This window comes from Sarcophilus harrisii, chromosome 5 (genome assembly GCF_902635505.1).
Source record: "Sarcophilus harrisii chromosome 5, mSarHar1.11, whole genome shotgun sequence".
NCBI classification, from domain to species: Eukaryota; Metazoa; Chordata; class Mammalia; order Dasyuromorphia; family Dasyuridae; genus Sarcophilus; species Sarcophilus harrisii.
Window position 1 is genome coordinate 74,521,023 of NC_045430.1, and position 20,483 is coordinate 74,541,505.

Here is a 20,483-nt window from a genome sequence, read left to right on the forward strand (position 1 = left end):
GCTATCTATGTAGGACACTTCTGCCTCCATATCAACCAGAACCTCAAACTCACCAAGGCCAAAGTAGTCCCTCTTATCTTTTTGACTTTTTTTATTCATTTATTAGTGATATTACCATTCATTTAGTTTAAGTTTGAAACTTTGGAGTTCTCTCTTTTTCCTTTCACTTCAGAGTTACCTCCAAACTATGGATCTTCTATAATTTTTCTCTAATCCATATTTTCCTTTTCTATTCCCTTTCTATTCTATGCTACCATCCTTTACCATCTCCCCTCTTTAATCTAACTTTCATACTGTTTCCAAACTTAATGTCGCTCTTCTAATCAAATAATTTTACTAGTTTTCATTGTTTCAAAATTCTCTACCTGGTATTCAATGTCCTTCATAAACTACTCCTCTACCTTTCCAATTTTATCTTATCTATTCCTTCCCACAAATTTTACCCACCAAATAAACTAGACTACTTTGTACCTCCTAAACAAATACTGTTTCCCTGCTTTCTTGTATTTGCTTACATTATTTCCTAGGTATTTATCCCTTTCTATCCATTTTTGAAAGTCCAAATCAAATGCTACATACTCCATGAAACCTATCCTGAGTCCCTCCCCCAACTAGGTAGCAATGGCCATTCCCCACCCACCCTTCAGGACATCACAAAGTACTTTGATTTATACTTTTAAGTGCAGTTATTATATACTACTTTGCATCTGTATTTATTCAGGCAATTGGAAATTAACTGAAAATTTTTTTTAATAGGAACTAGGCAAATTACACTGACACTAATTATAATTATTTTATCTAAAAGTTTAATCAATGGAACTGAATTGCCACAAAAGGACACTAAAAAAGCCTCAAAAGCCACTTTGTCAGAAAACTCTGAATTATGTGCCAAATAAAAAGACAACTGCCAAAGAACACTGGGTTAAAAAACTTATTTGTGAAATCTGACAAAGAAGGATGATGAGCAATTATAAGCAATATTGTTTCATAAAGAAATGAGAAGCAATGGTGTGTAAAGTCACACTATAAAGAAAGCTTGGCAAGATATCCAAATAAATAAAGCTATCCCAAGAATATTTAAGGGAAAAAATGTTAGGAGGAATAAAAACTAAATAAAAATTGCAAAATTGCAAAAATCATTATAACTATTTTCTCCATCAAGGACAATATAACCACCACAATTAGACCCTAACACAACTATTAGATTCCTTAATTAGATAAGGCAGAAATAGCACTAATGGGACCAAAATTGAGGAAAAACTATATTAGATTAAGTTTATAAAGAGAAAAGAGCTGTGCTGGAGGCAACATAATTATTAAGTCATTGGGAGACCAATATACAAGTTATTTAAAGGAGGCATAGATACCAAACATATGGACAAAAACAGACCTTATTAACACCAAAAAAAAAAAAAAAAAGTGATAGAACATAAATAAATAACTACCAACTTATGTCACTCTCCCATCCATACACAACCTCTAGGAAACTTATATTTTTATAAATAGAAGACATCTTTCATTAAGTTATTAATAGGGAAAAATAGGCTTTCACAAGGAATATTCAACAATGGATTGCATAATCAACTAAAATGTGTAGGATATGGAATCCTGTTATGCTAATTGTTACTTATGAAAAAGCACTTTATTGAACAGAACAAAATGCTGCTCTACAAGAGATTTTACAACAAAGTATCATCATTCAAGTTTCTTTGGAAGATGTAACAATAGAAAAATCCAGTTTAAGGATTCTCTGCCAAACATGGGGAAGCATAATATTCAGAAATGTATATTCTCCAAGTCAAAGGAGGAGCTTCTCTGTGGATAGGGAGACATTCCAGGTCCTTCTCTTTGCAATATTCTATTATGCTGATAGTATCAAGTCCCAGATCATTACCGTACCTCCTGGAGAAGCTGTTTGGGGTTTGATGGCTCAGAACAATGAGTAAGTGAGGTTTGGGCTAGGATCTATTATTGGCCGATCAATGAAAGCTAGAGAGTTTTGGGTCTAAAGGCATAGCCCAGGGGCTCCATTTAAATCATAATGGGTCTAGCTTTCCAAAGCTATATTTCAGGATATCATAAATGAAAATTATATAAGAGGAAAAAGTTAATTGTCCCAATTGTTCAGGGAGAAAGGTGATAGAATAAATAAGTAGGTAAGAATCTTTGTGAACTATAAATTTATATTCCTTTAGACATAGCACCCCCATGTAATGAAGAGGAAAAAGAGGAGGAAAGACAGATTGGAGTTAGGAGAAACTTGAGGCAGAATTACCAGCCAGAAAGCTATTGCAGTAGTATAGATATAAAGCATTTTCCCCTTTTGAATGTGGAATATCTTATTTGTGAATAATGGAAGACTTGAGAGAAAACAATCTCTCAGTGCAAAATACTGAGAGCTTGAGAGCTGATACTAAGAAAGTACTAATCTGAAAGGTAAATGTGGTTGAAATATCTTACTCCCAAGTAACTTATTTTTATATGACTGTTATATGGATCTTGAGGATGATAATTAGGAATCCTTGATAACTAGAACTTTTTGGCAACTAAAGAACTCTATCAAGAACATGTCCAACAGAAATGTGAATTTTGGTTTCTCACCTTAAGGTCAAGTTGAATCATCATACACAATTAAATCTTGCTTTAGGGCAAGAGTCCATCAGTGATCAAAGAAATAGAAGTCAAGAAAAGAGGAAGAAGGCAGAAATAGAGAGAAAAAAGACAAGAGAATAGTCTTCAACAACAGAGACTAGCAAAGGGGAGGAAAACAGTGCTGAAAACTGATCTGTTTGGAAGATAATTTCACTGTTCAAAAGGGCTGATTGTAGAAAAGAGGTATCCTTTGCTGTCCTAAATGCTGGCTAGGGAAACTACAGGCAAAGCTCCTGACTCTTTATTGCCTCCTATGGCATAAGTCCCTTGGTAGTCCAGTGAGTAGACTTGAAAAGATCTAAAGATGGTAGATTTATGAGAAGGGTTTTGTTGAAAGAGTGAAGATTAGAATTGTTTTGGTTTTTGTATTTCTTTATATCCCTCATGGCTTCACGTCCTGGGACAGAGTAGGTACTTGATAAATGCTTATTGACTTGTCTTGATGACTTCAGAGCCTTCCCAAGGGAACAGATCTTAAAAGCTTTGAAATCCCTAGATTTAAGATCTTTGCTTTCACTAAAAGAGCTTAGAACTGTTTCAAAGTCCTAAGAGAGCAAAAAGATACAGAAGAGGAACAACTCCACCCATCACTTGCTAAATTGTTGGCATAGGCTATTATATAAGGAAATCAAGGACCATTTAGGATTATAATCCAGAGCTATTATTTATGTTGGATACAGGAGTTTCCCTATTCATGCTAGATTTCTACCTAGCCCACTCTGTATGCCCACTCCTCTCCATAGATACTATATGCACCTAAGAGAGAATATGACTTATGTTTATGGGTGGACTATTTTTTATCATTATTTTTTTATTTTTGCCTTTTAAAATCTCATAACTAATGACTACATCACCATAACTAATGGTGTCAACTTGACTAAATGGTACTATTATTTGTTTAAATGAAAAGAACACTGGGATCAGGAGCTACAGCTATCTATATGTAGATTTATGTAGATTCCCTCACATTAAGACTATCACTTAGAACCCTGATAATTGAGTTATAGCCACCTCCTCTGCAAACCCTTGTCTTACTAACATAGGTAAAGTTGATGTAGGTAAATCAAAGTAGAGTGAGCATCCCTGGAAAAGAAAACATATCATGTCATTTAAATTTGGGCCAGACAGTACAGCTGGACAAGTGGATGGGCTAGAATGTATTAGGAAAATTGCAAAGCTCCTTTAATGACCTCTAAGTTCCTCATAAAAACAATGGTTCATCTTTTCAACCCCAAAATTTTAACACAGAATGCAACTACCTTCCAAGAATCAAGTTAATATTATACAAATGGCAATGGAAAAGCAAGAGGTACTGGTGAACAGGCTGCAACATACAACCAATTTAAAAGACCAAAGAGACAGGGCTAAGAGCTATCATCAAGGAACTGTATGCTAGGTAGAAAGAGAAAATGAATGGGCACATGAGAACAGGAGATAAGAGGTAGATAGTCGAGCTCCACTGTTGGCCATGCAATGTCAAGAAAAAGTAAGGGATTTAGACTTGAGATTTCATTGGTATAGGGAACTCCCAGAGAGGAAATTTTCTCTACCAAAAAAAAAAAAATTGTAACTGTTCTGTAATTTATACATTCAGAGAGTTGCCTGGGAATGGGGACTGCGAGGTTAAGTGACTTATCCAAGGTCACATAGACAGGATATATCAAAGATAACATTTGAACTTAGGTCTTTCTGACTCCAAGGCTTGTCTTCTATCCTCAATAGTATACTGTCTCTCTCATGATTCAAATAAATATGAAAAAAAATACATTGGACTAAGAGGTTAACAGAACTATCTTATTTCAAATTAAAATACCTCTGAGGCTTAGGTTTATATTCAATTATTCAGCCTCATTGAGGATCATTTGGCTGGAAAAGTATATAATTGGAGAAAGGGTACATATTAGGAGAAAATGAAAAAGTAAATCAATACCACTGCTAAATCTCATATGGGTAAGCCAATACACTCAGCTGAAAGAAATGTTATATTCTGAAACAAAGGCAACAGGAAAATCAGGCTTTTTTAAAATGTAAAACAAGAAATTCAAGTATATAGAAGAAATATCAGGTGAGTATTTGACCCACCTTCTGTTTTCAGGTACATAAAATATTATTTCTTTATAGATGAAATAAGAAGTAAATGGCTTCTGCAAGCTCAACAGCTATGGGGAAGAGGAGAGAGGAGGATGAAATGACAGATATGCTGATTTCTAGTGCAATGCTGTTTGCACTACAAAATCCTGAATTGGTAGGTGATAGATGATGTTTTTTTCTTGCTCCTTCCCCACAAATAATGTTCCAAATATAGTAAGAAAAAAAGCTTATCTAGACAATTTAGCAAAATCAACCAACCAACATAATGACCATATCTAACATCCAACAGTATGTATAATTGGAATTCAGACAGAATTTCCACAATCTTAACTGATATACAACAAAGTAATGCATGATGGAAGTCTTTATTTTTAATCAAAGAATAAGTGGGCACATAAAATGAGAAGATGATCAGATTGGATCTCTTTCAAAGCTATATCTAAGGGGAAAATTTTTAAAGATACAAGTGAAAAGGGTGATCATAAAAGATAAATCAAACATTCTGGTTACACAAAATTGAAAAGCTTTTTCAAAAACAATCACTATAAACTAAAACAACTAGAGAAGCTGTGAATTGAAGAGGAAAATATTTGCATCAGATATTTCTGATAAAGGTCTAATAACCAAAATATGTAGGGAGCTAACATAAATAAATAAGACTAAGAACCATTCCTTGAAGAATATAAAGATAACAAACTATGAATTACCATATGAAAGACTGCTTCAAATTACTAATAATTAGAGAAAGGCAAATCAAGACAACACTGGGGTTTCATTTGACACCCAGTTAATTAGCAAGGATGATAAAAGTAGATTAACTTTTACTAATCAACACTAGAGTGAAATAAGCACATTAATACATTATAGGTAGAGTTATGAAACAATCCAACTATTCTGGAAAATAATGTGGAAAGATGTTTTGAACAACTAAGTAACTAAATAGTGAGAATACTGGAATTGCAGTTGCTGAACTGGAGTTGGTAAACCAAGAGTTCAATTTTTGCCTGAGACACTTACTAGCAAGCTGTAAATCATTGTTACCTAGGAAGTTATTTTATTCATTTGTAAAATAGGCTAATAATAGCATCTACCTCATTGAGTTGTTGAGAGAATCAAATGAAACAATATGTGGAAAGAACTTTGAAAACTTTAAAGTGATGTCTAAATGCTAGTTATTAGCTATGCCCAGAAAAATAACTCTGGGAGATAACTAAAAACCATTACATTAAATTCCCAATCCCTATATTTATGCACACATGCATTTTTGATTTCCTTCACAAGCTAATTGTACAATAATTCAGAGTCTGATTCTTTTTGTACAGCAAAATAATGTTTTGGTCATGTATACTTATTGTGTATCTAAGTTATATTTTAATATATTTAACATCTACTGGTCATCCTGCCATCTAGGGGAGGGGGTGGGGGGGAGGGTAAGAGGTGAAAAATTGGAACAAGAGGTTTGGCAATTGTTAATGCTGTAAAGTTACCCATGTATATATCCTGTAAATAAAAGGCTATTAAATTAAAAAATAAATAAATAAATACATGCTAGTTATTATTAAAATGTTTAAATGTCTAAGATTTATTTCTATGCCCTTTGTTTCAGAGATTTCACTGTTAGGATTGTACCTATAGAGGTGTCAAAGACAGAAAAAAAAAGTCTCATCAAATATTCAAAGCAATATTTGTGGTAGCAAAGAATTGGAAACAAAGTAGGTGACTAAACAAATCTTAGCACATGAATGTAATGGAGTATTATAGAATTATAAGAAATTATTGTTGACTACAAAAGTCTATTTCCTCCTCAGTGCAACTTAGTCTTGAATGTCAATATTTGTCAATTCTTCATCATATGAGAATGGAAAACAGGGATAGGAATAGAATATCAAATCTAGAAGGAACATTAGAGATAGTCTAATCCAAAATAATCATTTTACAAGTGATATCAGGGACTGTGTCTTATCTTAATTTTGCCAAATGAGTAATATGTTTACATTTAACCTAAAATACCACATTATCCAAAAATTACCCTTCCTCTACTTTTCCATAATGTAGAATATTGAGAATCAGAGTCTGTCAAAAGCTAGTTGGAAGAGAGGAGAATTCTGGAGGCCCGCATAATCCATTAAAAATATAACCAGCTCTGAATAATCAATTGATTGCATCTAGGATTTCTGGGGGTTAAGGCCAATGATTAAGGTACAGACCTTCTTTCATATTTCATGTGTCTACTTATCACTAACAAATTATAGCATAAGTATGATTTAAATCTCTTGATCTCTATTACAAAGCAAAACAAAAAAATACTCACTCTCCTAATTTTGCCCAGATTGCCAGGGATACCCTTAATATGATTTCAGAACCTTCAAAGAAGACAGAATCCCATATCTTTAAAACTGTATGATTAGGCAGGCATGTGGCAAAGAGGGTCAGGAACCACTGCATGGTGAAGACATTTGTTAGTGGAGGCTCATATCCACCTGGAAGAAAACAAATACATTGAGTCTCTTTTGGTTGGATGGTTTAAAGAATATCCAGATACATGTACTTTCCATATCTCTGTCTCTTTCCAAAGTTGTCAAATTTTCTTGCTTCTTCCAAATTTCTAAAATGGAATCACAAAATCATGGAAAATAGTTCCTATTTTATGTATGAAACCTTTCTCAATTGTAGCCTAAAAAACTAAGTTTCTTTTACCAGATTCCCTCCAAATCAAAATGGAAAATCAAATGACCCAGAAGCAAAAGTTTAGGTGATACCAAATAACCATCGTGAATATATATGTCTCTGTATATGTATATGTCCATATATATGGGTATAAATAAATACATGTGTGTATATATTCCTTGGAATTATTTTTTAATTCTAAAATTTTCCTCCAGATTTTAATCTAAAACATAGATGTCCTGTTTTTAATCATATTCTAAAATGAACAAAGTTTAAGTTGTTATTGCTGTTTTAAAATTCCAACTCTCTTCCTTTTGGCATCCTGTGGCATAAAGGCAGGGCTATCAGTGAGTTGAAGGATTTGTGAATGCAGATATGCATGATAGTTGCCAACTCTCCTGGCAGATAACTGATTTTGCTGTTGGCACTTGTATCATGAATTGTTGGTGAAGGCCAGATAGTGCTGCTTTTCAAATTAAAATAATCTATCTTTGCTTGATGGACTTCCTTCACAAATTGTCTTGTTTCTGACTAAAGGAGAAATCAGAAAGTCTCTTTCAAATCAAGGTTGATTCCAAGATCCACAATTAAATGAAAATAAACATAGCATGAATTGATTACCTGCAGTTAAGAGAAAGAGGTATTTCAATTCCAAGCCATTTCCACTGTAACTTGATAGAAAAATAAATTGTTATCTCTTCAGCTTTTGTTTTTTTCGCATTGTTTTTTTTTTTTCTTCAGTTGTGTCTAATTCTTCATGACCCCGTGGATTTGCCCAGGGTCCCACAGCTAGCAAGTGTCTGAGGTCATATTTGAACTCAGTCTTCCCAACCCCAGGACCAGAGTTCTATCCACTGAACTATTTATCTACCTCACATACAAAACAGCAGTTCATATTGAATGAAAATTAATAAAAACTACTCCAAGTCTGGTGTCAATTTGTACACCAAGAAAAAGTTTCACAATTAATAAAAGATGAATTTAATAGACATATCATTGAAATGGTGAGGTCGATGAAAACCATTATTTCTCAGATTTGCTGCTTTGTTTTTTTTCTAACACTGAAAATGTGTTGCACTAAATCATCTACACCATTTCATCTCCATTTGTGAGTTTGTTATTTAAAATTCATTCAACAATATCATTAAATACCCATTATTGCACCAGGCATTAAGGTACACAGACAAAAATAAAAATAGTACTTACCCTCAAGGAGTTTACATTCTACTGAAAAATGCAATATATAGATAAAATAACAAATAAAGGATAATTTAAGGTTAGAGTGAAATTTGTCCCTCCCTCCCCCCACATTCCCACCAAAGGTTCAGGAAGGGCAGTCATTCTAATAAACCTAGCCAATTTAATCAGAGGGACAAGTCATTTGACATATCATGATATTGACCTTTACCTCCTCCTTCCCTATTTGAAGCTCTCTGAAGAGTATCCAGGTGCTGAGATAATTCAGGAAGTTTCATTCTCAAGAGATCTCTGAAGACTGCCATATCCACAGACAATGCCCGGAGATTATTAACAAAGTAGCTTTCTGGAAGTACCTTATCAATGAGGTAAATCATGATCTGAAGAACAAATAAAAAAAGAATCTGATTATATAATATCCTAGCTTCTTTTCCTGCTAGAAAAAATGAAAATATTCCAGGTAGCAATGGTAACACTAGCCAAAGTTATATATCCCTCTGTGGATGATACTTCAACTCCAAATGCTCACATTTTCCGAGGATGATTTACATATGCAATAATTAGAGAAGAACAAAATTATTCAGATAATTAAAATCAAACTAGTGTACTTCTCTCTCAGCTTTTTATACAGGCCACTGAATCTGAACACATGAAAATTAGCTACAAATTTTAAAACCTTGTGCTCCCCTTTGACCAAAGGAAAGGATCACATCTTCTCCTCCCACTAGCCCTTGAAGAAAGTTCACTTTTTTTCTGATACTATCTACCAAAACAGAATTTCAATATTTACATACCCATCTTATAAGAAACTCTGAATTTTAGTGCCAATGTGCATAGCTATTTCTCCTTTGATATAGTATAAAACAGGGATTTACCTTTGTAGGTAAACAATTTGGTGTTTCTAGGGTTTAATCAAAGTGAACAGACTTTCTGAATATCTTTTTTTAAAATCTGAACTTTATCAAGACAAGATACAGACTTTGAAACACTCTCCATTATATTTCCAAGACATAAGCAATTTCCAGCAAGCCCTAGCAGAAACCCTTGGTACTATATAATTTTGCCTTTTCTGTCACTTATTGTTTCCTTTGCTTCATTGTGGAAGCATGAGCTCAGCTCTTTAAGAGGCTGCTTCAGTCTCAGAGTTAGAAAAAAAAATCACCAAGGCTGTTCCTACATTAGGGAAAGTAAATGCTTATCTATACATTATGATTTATCAAATATAAAAATATAGAATGAGTTTTTTTTTTAAAAGGATGTTACAAAGAGCTTTCCACTTATTATCTCATTTGATCCTCACACCTTTTGAAAATTATACAGGTATGTACAGATAAGGAAACAGGTTCAAAGAAACAAACTTCATGCTGCATATTTTATGTTATGAGACATAGGGTTTCACGCAATTCTGTTTTCCCTTAAAAACAAACAGATACACCAACTTGCCAAGAGACTAAATTCTTTTTTTTATAAGTGATATTATCTTCACATTGAATTAACAATAAACATAAAATATATTTCAAAGTTTTCAGTATATCACAAAAGATAGAAATCAAAATTCTTTACAAAAGTACCTTTGTTTTCTCTTAATAGTATCTAAATTTGCCTTTTCCTTCATTAACTCATTTTACAAAGGAGAAAACTCATATACAAGGCAAAAAGGATTGTTAAGCCCAGGTCATACAGTTAGTATTTTGAGATCATATTTGAACTCGGGTTTTTTGACTCCAAGACTGGTACTTTATCTATCACACCACCTAACTGTCAAGAGACTAAATTCTTATCATTGGAGTGACTATTTTTAATACAGCAAGTGGGAAAGAGAAGTGGCATGGTAAAATATACATGTACCCTTGAAAATAGAAAAACAGACATTGGAAAGGTCTGTTATTTAGCATTTTCCATTAGAACAGAGTAAGCCATTATAGAAAATTACTGTCACCCTGAAAGAGATAAGAACACATGTCCCTAATGATATGAAATGATGGAAAAGTAAATTTCAGCGGAGGAAAGATGGCAGTGAAAAGCTGTGGCTAGCTGGATTAAACCTAGAATGACTTGGAGGAAACCAGCCTAAGTGAGGTCATCCTGCAGAGAATCTAGGATCTAGAAGGGGAGGAAGGATGGTAGGACAAGAAGATCAGACCCAATTGATGGACTCCAGGGAAGTCATTGGATGAGACAGATAAACATTGACTAGAATCATTCCTGAACATTACAAAAAACTTTTTAATACATAGAACTTAAAGAATCATCCATTTAGAGCTCAATGGATCTTAGAGATAATCTAGTCCAATCCTCTCATTTTACAGATGAGAAAACTGAGAATTAGAGAGATTAAATAATTGGCGCAAGATCAAGGTTTCCCTTCAGAGATAGTATTTTAACTGAGATGTCCCTGATTTCAGGAAGACTCATCTTTCTGAGTTAAAATGGGACTTCAGACACTTACTAGCTGTGTGACCCCGGGCAAGTCACATAATCCTATTTGCCTCAGTTTCCTCACCTGTAAAATGAGAAGAAAATAGCAAACCCCTCCAGTATCTTTGCCGAGAAAACCCTAAATGGGGTTACAAAAAAATCAGACACAATTGAAAATGATAGTTTCAAGACCAATTATATTTATTATATCATACTTCCTTTCATTCTTTCTGCCCTCTAAACAGTACCTTCCATGCTAAGTGCTGAGTCTGTGTGAGTTTAGATTTATACTTTATAGGAAAAAAAAAGACTTGAGTTCAAGTTTTAGTCCTCTAACACCTACCAGCTGTGTTACCTTGGACAAGGCACTTCAGTCAGAGAATTTAATGAGTCTATCCCCATTAAGTCTCAAAGGAGATGCTGAATTGCACTGGTAGAGAGAGAGAGAGAGTTTCCTTATCAAGAATTCCTTATACCAATGACTCACAGATCTAGTTTATAACCAAAACATATATATGTGTGTGTGTATATACATATAGTGTGTATGTGTGTGTACATATACATATATGAAATTTAAGATTTTGTTCTGTTTACCAATTTGACTTTTCTAACTCATAATAAAATGGAATTTCTTACTTAAATATCTTAAGATGCAAAATGATGACAACTTTAGAAGTACCACATTTAATTAGCATACTTAACTGTCATACCAAACCTGAAAGTCTTGATATATGAACTGAGATATCAATGTTAGTTGAAAATTGTTATGAAGGAAATTGATCTCAATTGTTCCTAGCATTTATGCCAAAAATAAACAGTACCACAAAACTGAACTCTTGCACCCACAGCTGGAAAAAAAAATTGACACTCATCCAATAAAGTTACCTTTACCTGGAAACTGCTATAAGAAGATAATAAATATTTTAAAGGCAAATTAGCATTTGTCAAAAATCTAAAGTCATCTACTTTTTTCCCTTCAGAAGTGTTATTGCAAGAATAATTTCCAAATTATATATTAAATCTCTAATCACAAGGTCCATATAGACCTAAGGACTTACTTAAAACATTTTCTTTCAGTATGTGTCATATATTTCCTTTGGGGGAAAAAATTAACAATATATTCACTTTCTCAAACTTATCAAGTTCATCTCTACATCTGTGAATTTTGTTCTTCAAATAATAGAATCACAAGTTTAGAACTATAAAGAATCTTAGTAATCAACTAATTCAACCTCTTCTTTTTACAAATAAGGAAGCTAAGTCACAGCAAAGTTAAGTGAATTTTGCAAAGGCTTATAGCTAGTCTATGAACTCAGGTGCTCTGATTCCATTCTGACATTTTCCCACCTGCACCAATAGTTCATAAAATTATTGGAACCAGAAATGTGTTGGTTCAACAATAGGTTCTCTGAAAAAATTCACAAACACTTGTGACACACTTTTAAGTTTAATCTATATCATTAACATCTTTTCCATCACCTAGACAATCAACAAAACAGTAAGTCAAGTTCCAATTTATTGCCTTTGCAGATTTCCAAGGTATAAATGGTCATACTGAAAATTTAACAATTCTTTCCAATTTGAGTAAGCTCTAGCACTCTTCTGATTGAAACATAGTTTCTTATATTTTTTCCCTATTGCAACTTATGTTCTGCTTTCTCTTACCCTGAGATATGCTATTTTGCCTTGTTCTAAAAAGGCAACTCTCATTTTGCAGGCACAGAAATATAGCTATAAATTGATTAATATTGATAAACAAAAGAGGATCGGAATAAGCATAACTGCTTCTAAATTAAAATGTTTTAAATTTGAATATCTGACTTGTCACTGTTCCATTTTTTAAATAAGTAAATTACTTCTAGATTCTTTCCTTGAGTAGAGAAAACAAAATGTTTTACTCACGAGACCTGAATATAGACTTAAATATTATAGTCAATTGTTAACACTAATATGCCATGTATGATGCTAGCAGAAATATGTGTGATTGAATAATAATTATAACAGAAAAGATCATTCAGCTATTAGCTTCTATAGAATTGAGCTATTATTCCAAGTAACTATATTTTTTAAGTAAGCACCCCTTATCTAATAAAAAGCAAATGTTAAAATTTGAAGACTCTTAAAAGATTTGATCATTCATTAGCAAACCCACAGTAGTATAAACAAATAGATGAATCAATGACTGAATAAATAAATGAACAAGAAAATAAATAAATCAGATAACAGCCATCTCTACATCTAAAGTTTTTCACTTTTCATGAACAAACTACACTGCAAACAAAATACTAAACATCAATACACCTAAATTGCTAAAGTTAACTTCTTTGCTGTTACCAAAGAACTTCTCAAAATCTTCCCAGTGTTCTCTCGAATAAATATATTTGGTTTTCAATAACTAAAAAAAATGTTTTTAACGTTGCAAGATTTTTCTTCTCTACATAAAATACAAGAATTCATTTCCAAGACATTTTGTAGACAAACTCAACCCTTTCACCTATCTGGGAAGAGAGAAAAAAATCACATAAAAGGTTCTAGGAAATTCAACTGGATTTTGTCATTGATTACTTTTCTAGTCTCTCAAGGATGAATTTCCCCACAGACAGATAAGACTCACTTTCAATGCATCCCCTTCATTGCCTTCCATTACTTCTAGGATGAGTGCAGCCAGGATGTTAAAACCTTGGCAATATCCAACAGACTTGTTCCATCGGGCATAGGCCAGCAGAACTCTCTTTAACACAACTCTATCTTGCTCTGCCTCTTGGCCACAGTATGAGCTGCAGCCTGTTCGGTGAAGATCCTAAAAGAAAGAGGGAAAGGTTGGAAGGAGAAAACAGGGTAGACAATTTAATATAATCTTATAAAAAGTTTTCCCAAAAGTTGTTAGTCTGTCAAAATGTTTACCAAATTATTCAACTGTGGTCTACTACTTCCACATTTAGCAGGATTTCAGCAATGAGACAGACAGACAGATAGATAGATAGATACTTTATACAAAAAAATGGTGAGATTACTGTGGGCTCTATTTCACTTTTATAGTCTGATTTCATTCAGGCATTATCTAATTTCTTTTGGCATATGTATTTATACATAACTTTTACACATTAGAATTAGTGACTTTTCCTCTTAATTTAAAAAAAAATGAGTTTGATGTTAACAAACATGACCATTTCCATTACAAAGAACAGGACTAGAAAACTGAATGTAAAACCATGATTCTTAGGAATAGTTTGGTTTTATTTTTAAGTGAGCAATAAATGTAATATGGTAGTAGCTACACTGTCTATTTATTCATGTCCCCTTCTGAACCTCCTTTTCCTCCAGTTTATTTTTTAAAATTATTCATTGATGTTCTTTTTTTCTGAATTTTGGGGATTTTTTGAAGGGGTTGGCTACTACTGTCATTATCCCTCCATTGTACTTTTTGCCTATGTTCTCTCTTTCATCACCAACAAATAAAAGTCCTCCTTGGAACTAACAGGCATATTCAAGCAAATCAAATCTACACATTGGATGTATCATTTTTAATAGACTCATCCATTCTTTCTATGATTTATTCCTTGATCCCCACATCATCTTTCATATCAAATTGTTTGGTCTTCACTTAATCTTGAATCTTCTCTTCAAATGCTTTTTTGTTATTTATAATTTTAAATTTGTTGTAGTGTCAGTAAAGAAGGTATTTAACATTTCTGCTTTTCTGTATTTGTTTATAGGGATTTCATTTACTAGAAATCAAGTCAGTTTTTATAAAAGTACTATTAACAGCTGTCAAATAACCATACTTCTTTCTATTCCCCTTAATTAAACAACTTGTCTAAAATTCTATTCACTGGTTTCTCATTAGGTTGTTATTGGATTTCTCTTATTCTGAATAATATACATTGGCATCTGCAATAATTCTCTGTTTATTTCTTCCTTTAATTCATTAAGTTTTCCTCCAAACTGACAAATGGTATGCCATTGGTTTGTGTTTATTAAAAATGGATACTATTTAATTACTCAAGATGCCTTTAAGTATAATGTATTTTCTCTTCTTTTCTCTTTTAACGAGATCTGCTGTAACTGTTAGTTTGCCTGAGATCATGATCGCTACCTTGTGAGTTTATTTTTTAAAGTCAATCAAAGCATATCTGCTTCAGATGCTCATCTTAATTCAGTAACACTAGAAATAAGCTAGAACCAAGGGTAACTACTCAGAATGTTCAGATACAGGTACTACCTTATTCTGATCTATGGAGGCTAACACTGTCCCTGACTGCTGCCCAGGCAGGTAAGGGATGAGATTCTTATGATTTCATGCCCAAATTACTTGCTGCTTCCTCTGGTATATCCCAATTCAAAGGGGCTTCAGGCTTCCCTTCCTTCAGTATTACTATGATAAGAATTAGAAGAACAAATGAATGAAAAAGAATTTCTTAAGAACTATGTGCAAATCACTTTTCTAAATACTAGACATACAAATAGAAAATGAAGGTGATACCAAGAGTTCATATTCTTGAAACAATATATAGAAGGCTTAGTCATCTGGAAAGGCCCAATGGCTCTGATGGTACAGCAGCAAAGTGAAGAATAATGTACATAAAATCCTATCTCTTTCTAATGTTGAAGCATGTCAAGGAGTTTGGGAGCAGTTTTCTTTTCTGCTACTTGGGCAATACCTGACATACAGTAGGCACTTAAAAATCTTTGGTGATTGATTGATCAGAGGGAGCAGCAGTACCTACAGAGACAGTTGCCAGGACAGTATCTACAAGAATTCCTCTCTTAAAAAGTGGGTTTGAGGACTAAGTTGAAAAAAAAGACCAAAGATCTGAAAAGTATTGCTATGATTAAGGTTCTTTGGATTGCCTGCCAGTCACTGGCAGTTCGCTGACGGGTGGTGGTGATGGTAGTGGGGGTGGTAATGGCCAAAATGTTAAGCCCCAATTTTATAGCAATTGATACTTTCTGAAGAATGGCTATAAAAGGAGGATAGTCGGAATGAAAGCAGGGTAAGTAGTCTTTGATACAGATATTGATCCATATATTTTTACTGCTATGTTTTTTTTTGGGGGGGGGGAATGGATAGGATAGATATTAACATTTTTTCCTTTGTACTAAATGCATACTAAAGTTAGGTACCAGTCCTCCAAATAAGTACTTTTTTTTAAAAGGCCATAATAATAGGATGCAAAATGGAATTTTCATGTAAGGTCCCCTCTTGAGGAGAAAGGAGCATTATTTTCATTACCACTTAAGCACAGATGAAAAAAATATTTGCTTCACTTTTAATTTTTAACAAAGGTAATATCTGATTGTTTCTAAGTAGAGAGGGTGTTTTCATGAAATTATTTTAAAATGGGACAGTTTTTTAATGGTGCAGTTGACAGAGTGCTGAGTCTGCATACATTCTAGCACCAAAATTTTTTGTAAAGTGAGTAATACTTTAACTTATAAGTCAAGCAAAAAGAAAGCAGCTTATCTCTGTCCAGCAAGCTTTCAAGCTTCAAAGCACAGTTGAATCATGCATAATGTATAGGATTCTTTTTTAATCACACAATTCAATGTAAATGTCATCAATGATTAATTTAGGATTCTGTCTGACACAGAACAAATAGTCCTCTAGACTAAAAGTGTGCCGACAAATGTTAAGTCAGAGAGTAGTAGATTTATTTCCACTGGTACTGCCTACTTATGAAAAAGCATAAGTATGCATGTGTGCAAGTGTGTGTGTATATCAAAGTTCTATTAAACTTCTAGAGCCAAAAGATGCCAACAAAAATATAAATATTAATTCCAACCGAATCTTGAATTTACATGACCTAATTCTTACAATTTTTATACCCTGTTCTTCATATGTGAAGTTATGCTTTTGGCCTATCAATTATCAAAAGAGAATATTTGCTGTGTTTCATTTGTGTCTGACACTTCATGACTGTTTGAGTTTTTCTTGGCAAAAATACTTGAGTGGTTTGTCATTTCCTTCTCCATCTCATTTTACAAATGAGGAAACTGAGATAAGCAGGTTAAGTGACTTGTCTAGGGTCACACAGCTAGTATCTAAAGATACATTTGAACTCCCTAACTGCTCCTGAAGAAAATACACTTGAATTTTTTTCCTCAGTAAATACATAGTTAGATATGTGCTAATCTACTCACCAACAACCCTCTTGCTCATCTATCAAGTCCCCCCGGAGGAATATTGAACTAAATCTAAAGTTAACTGGTCCAACCAAAGTCAAACCAATGACCTTGGCTGATTAACACCAGGTTCTAACTATGTTAATTCAACCATTCAAATATAACTGCCTATATGCCTATTTTTAGAACCTCCATTTAAATCTACTATTCTATTAAATAACCTTATCAGCACACTTCAAACTTTTTAAAAAATAAAAATAATTTAATGAAAGCCATATCACTTTAAAGTAATTCTTTTTGTAACTTGTCAATGCTAGATCTCACGATCAAGTGAATCACAAATCCATTTGGTGAAAATATTGTGAGCATAAAGGATCATCAAAAAAAACCCATCCTCTTCTCCAGAAAAAAAATAATTTCATTATAAGTTGGTGATATTCCATAAGAACTTCCTATTAATGGTAGCATTTTCAAATAGGAACAGCCAGTGTTTTACATAAGAGATGTTGGAAACAGAAATCTTTCGACTATGTAGAAATGAAGAAGCAACTCATGAAATGAGAGAGCAAAAAACAGAGCATTTACCACAAAGTCATTGAATCTGTTCAGGCAAAAGTTCAGTCATTTCTTTTGCTGCTACCATTTGGACAGTTAGTAGCATATTAGGACAGTTACCTTAACTATCTGAATTCCCATGGAATCATCATCCGGGTTACTTCTTTCATTGAAAGTGAAGCGCATGGTTTTATCCCAATCGATGGCTATACTATGCAAATAGTGGTCTGCTAAAGTCAACCAAACCTAGAAAAAATGCAATACACCCAAATAAAATAAGCAGTTTCTCCTTTTACTACTGAATATCACACAAGAACTTTCTACTAGTTTCATCATTTTGTTTCTCCTACTTAGGGAGGTTATATGTAACTTGAAACCTGCAATATTATCATAATTCTTTCAGAGTATGTTGATTTTAACACTAATTTAACACTGACATTAATGCATTGTTAGTGGAGTTGTGAACTGATATAACCATTCTGGAGAGCAATTTAGAGGTATGTTCAAAGAGCTATCAAACTGTGCATACCCTTTGATAAGGTAGTGTGTCTTGAGTTGGAATCCCAAAAAGATCACAAAAAATAGAACATACAAAAATGTTCGTAGCAGCACTTTTTGTAATGGCAAGGTACTGGAAACTGAGTAGATGCCCATCAGTTGGAGAATGGCTGAACAAGTTATGGTATATGAATGTAATGGAATAGTATTGTTCTATAAGAAATGATCACCAGGATGATTTCAGAAAGGTCTGGAGAGACCTATGTGAACTGATGCTAAGTGAAGTGAGTAGGACTAAAAGAACACTTTAAACAGCAAAAAGAAGATTATATGATGATCAACTGTGATGATGGACTTGTCTCTTTTCAACAAGGAGGTGAGTCAGGGCAATTCTAATAGACTCGTGATGGAAAGAGCCACCTGCATCCAGAGAATATGAGAAATGAATGCAGATCATAACAGTATTTTCACCTTTGTTGTTTTTTATTGCTGTTTACTTGTTGTTTGCTTGCTTGTTTTTTTTCTTTCTCATATTTTTTCCTTATGCAGTATGATAAATGTGAAAGTATGTTTAGAAGAATTGTACATATTTAACTATATTGGATTACTTCCTATTTAGGGGAGGGAGGGAGAAATTTGGAACACAAGATTCCATGTTGCAAACTATCTTTGCATGTATTTTAAAAATAAAAAAGCTATTATAAAAATAACGGTTTCTACCCTCATTAGAATATTACAATATAATGGGGAAGAAAACAAGCAAACAAATATACAAACAAGTTTTATGTAGGATTATAGGAAATAAAAGAAGGAAGGCATTAGAATTCAAAAGTATTGGGAAAGATTTCTTGCAGAAAAATGGAATTTTATCTGTAACTTCAAGGAAGCCAGGGAAGTCAGTAGACAGAGACAAGGAGAGAGTATTCCAGGTCCAAGGGACAGATAAAGAGAATCCCAGAGCCCAGAGATGGAATGTCTTATTTGAGGAACAACAAAGGAAGGAGGCCAGTGTCACCAAATCAAAGATTATGTGTTGAAGATTTATTCCCAGAGAAGTCGTTCTAACTTAAATGGAAAGTTTTCTTTGTTTGGACCATAACAATAACCTGTTAAAATCATAAAACATCAGAGTTGGAAGGAACCTTAGTGATCGCAAGCCCCTCCTTACAGATGAAAAAACTGAGGATGATAATGTATAAGCAATGTCCAAAGGGCAAAGGGAATTTGGAAGTAGCTCTAGTAGGGCTAAAACTCATATTCTAAATCCACACTTTTTTATCCACCTTATCCTTGCCACTATCTCTGACATCAACAGCTAAAAGACAATACTAGATTTCTTCCCTCTTAGACTCCCTGAACAATTGTAATTTTTATTTTTCTCTAAACTCTTCTACATATTCAAATTGTAAGTATTAAAGTTAAAATTTATAACAAGCTGATGCTCCACATGGTGAGTATGAGCTGGCAACAACAAATTACCAGTATTGACATGCCAGAAATGGCATGAATGACATAATCAAGGACATAAAAGGTTCATAGAGGAGACAATCCAGTCACATAGTGAGAGGGTAGGATAATAAACGGATAATCCAAATATTACACTGGTATCCACAGAATATTAAAAGACTTAGAGGAAAGTTTCCAAGCAGATGTATAGATTCCCTTTGAGAATATATAAAAGGACAAGAAAAAGAATCAAACAAGAAGAAAAGCTAAACATGAGATTGAGAATCATAAAGTATAATAAATATCCACCATCAGTAAAATCATGAATCAATCAATGTAAAATGTTCTAAAAGATGTAGCTTGGCAACTCTGAAGTGTGCTTTCTGGCAACAAAGAAAAAGGTCAACTACAGACTCAAAAGAGAGTTAGCCTTAGAAACTGGGAGTTGAAACAAGATACTAAAATAAGAAAAAGGTCATCATACTAGGGACATGAGTTGCCTTGGTTGGCCATGTGTGTATCTCACTGTGAGTGTATATGTGTGAGTCCACTCCTCCTGCTAATACTGTATTTGTGATAGCATGTGTCCCAGGCTTATAGGAGAAATGTTTTATTTCTATTTTTTTAATGGTGACATTTCAATAAATGATTTTGTCTTGGCTGTTTTTTTTTAAAGGCTCCAAAAGAACCTTTTCAATTATTACCATCAGAACCCACATTAACATAAATATACAAAAGAGAAGTTTTATGGTGCCAAGCTAGAATTTACTTTTGAACATAGTAAGAATTTCAAAATCCTCTTCAAAAAAAAAAAGAACAAAAATAGAAACAGTGAT

The 20,483-nt window shown here is 33.4% G+C and overlaps 1 protein-coding gene across 6 annotated transcripts in view; it reads right to left on the reverse strand.

Annotated features, from left to right (window-relative positions):
• The window catches only part of TBC1D30 (TBC1 domain family member 30), a 120,181-nt gene that overhangs the window by 27,992 nt on the left and 71,706 nt on the right, over positions 1-20,483 (reverse strand). For 3 of the 6 annotated variants that reach the window (XM_031940891.1, XM_031940889.1, XM_031940892.1), the window contains 4 exons: positions 17,824-17,949; positions 13,640-13,825; positions 8,813-8,987; positions 7,055-7,223 (listed from right to left, as the gene is read on the reverse strand). In XM_031940891.1, coding sequence (XP_031796751.1) covers positions 7,055-7,223; positions 8,813-8,987; positions 13,640-13,825; positions 17,824-17,949 — 656 coding nt within the window. The remainder of the gene's footprint in view (positions 1-7,054; positions 7,224-8,812; positions 8,988-13,639; positions 13,826-17,823; positions 17,950-20,483) is intronic. The other 3 variants (XM_031940890.1, XM_031940893.1, XM_012551587.3) reach the window with 1 other exon arrangement.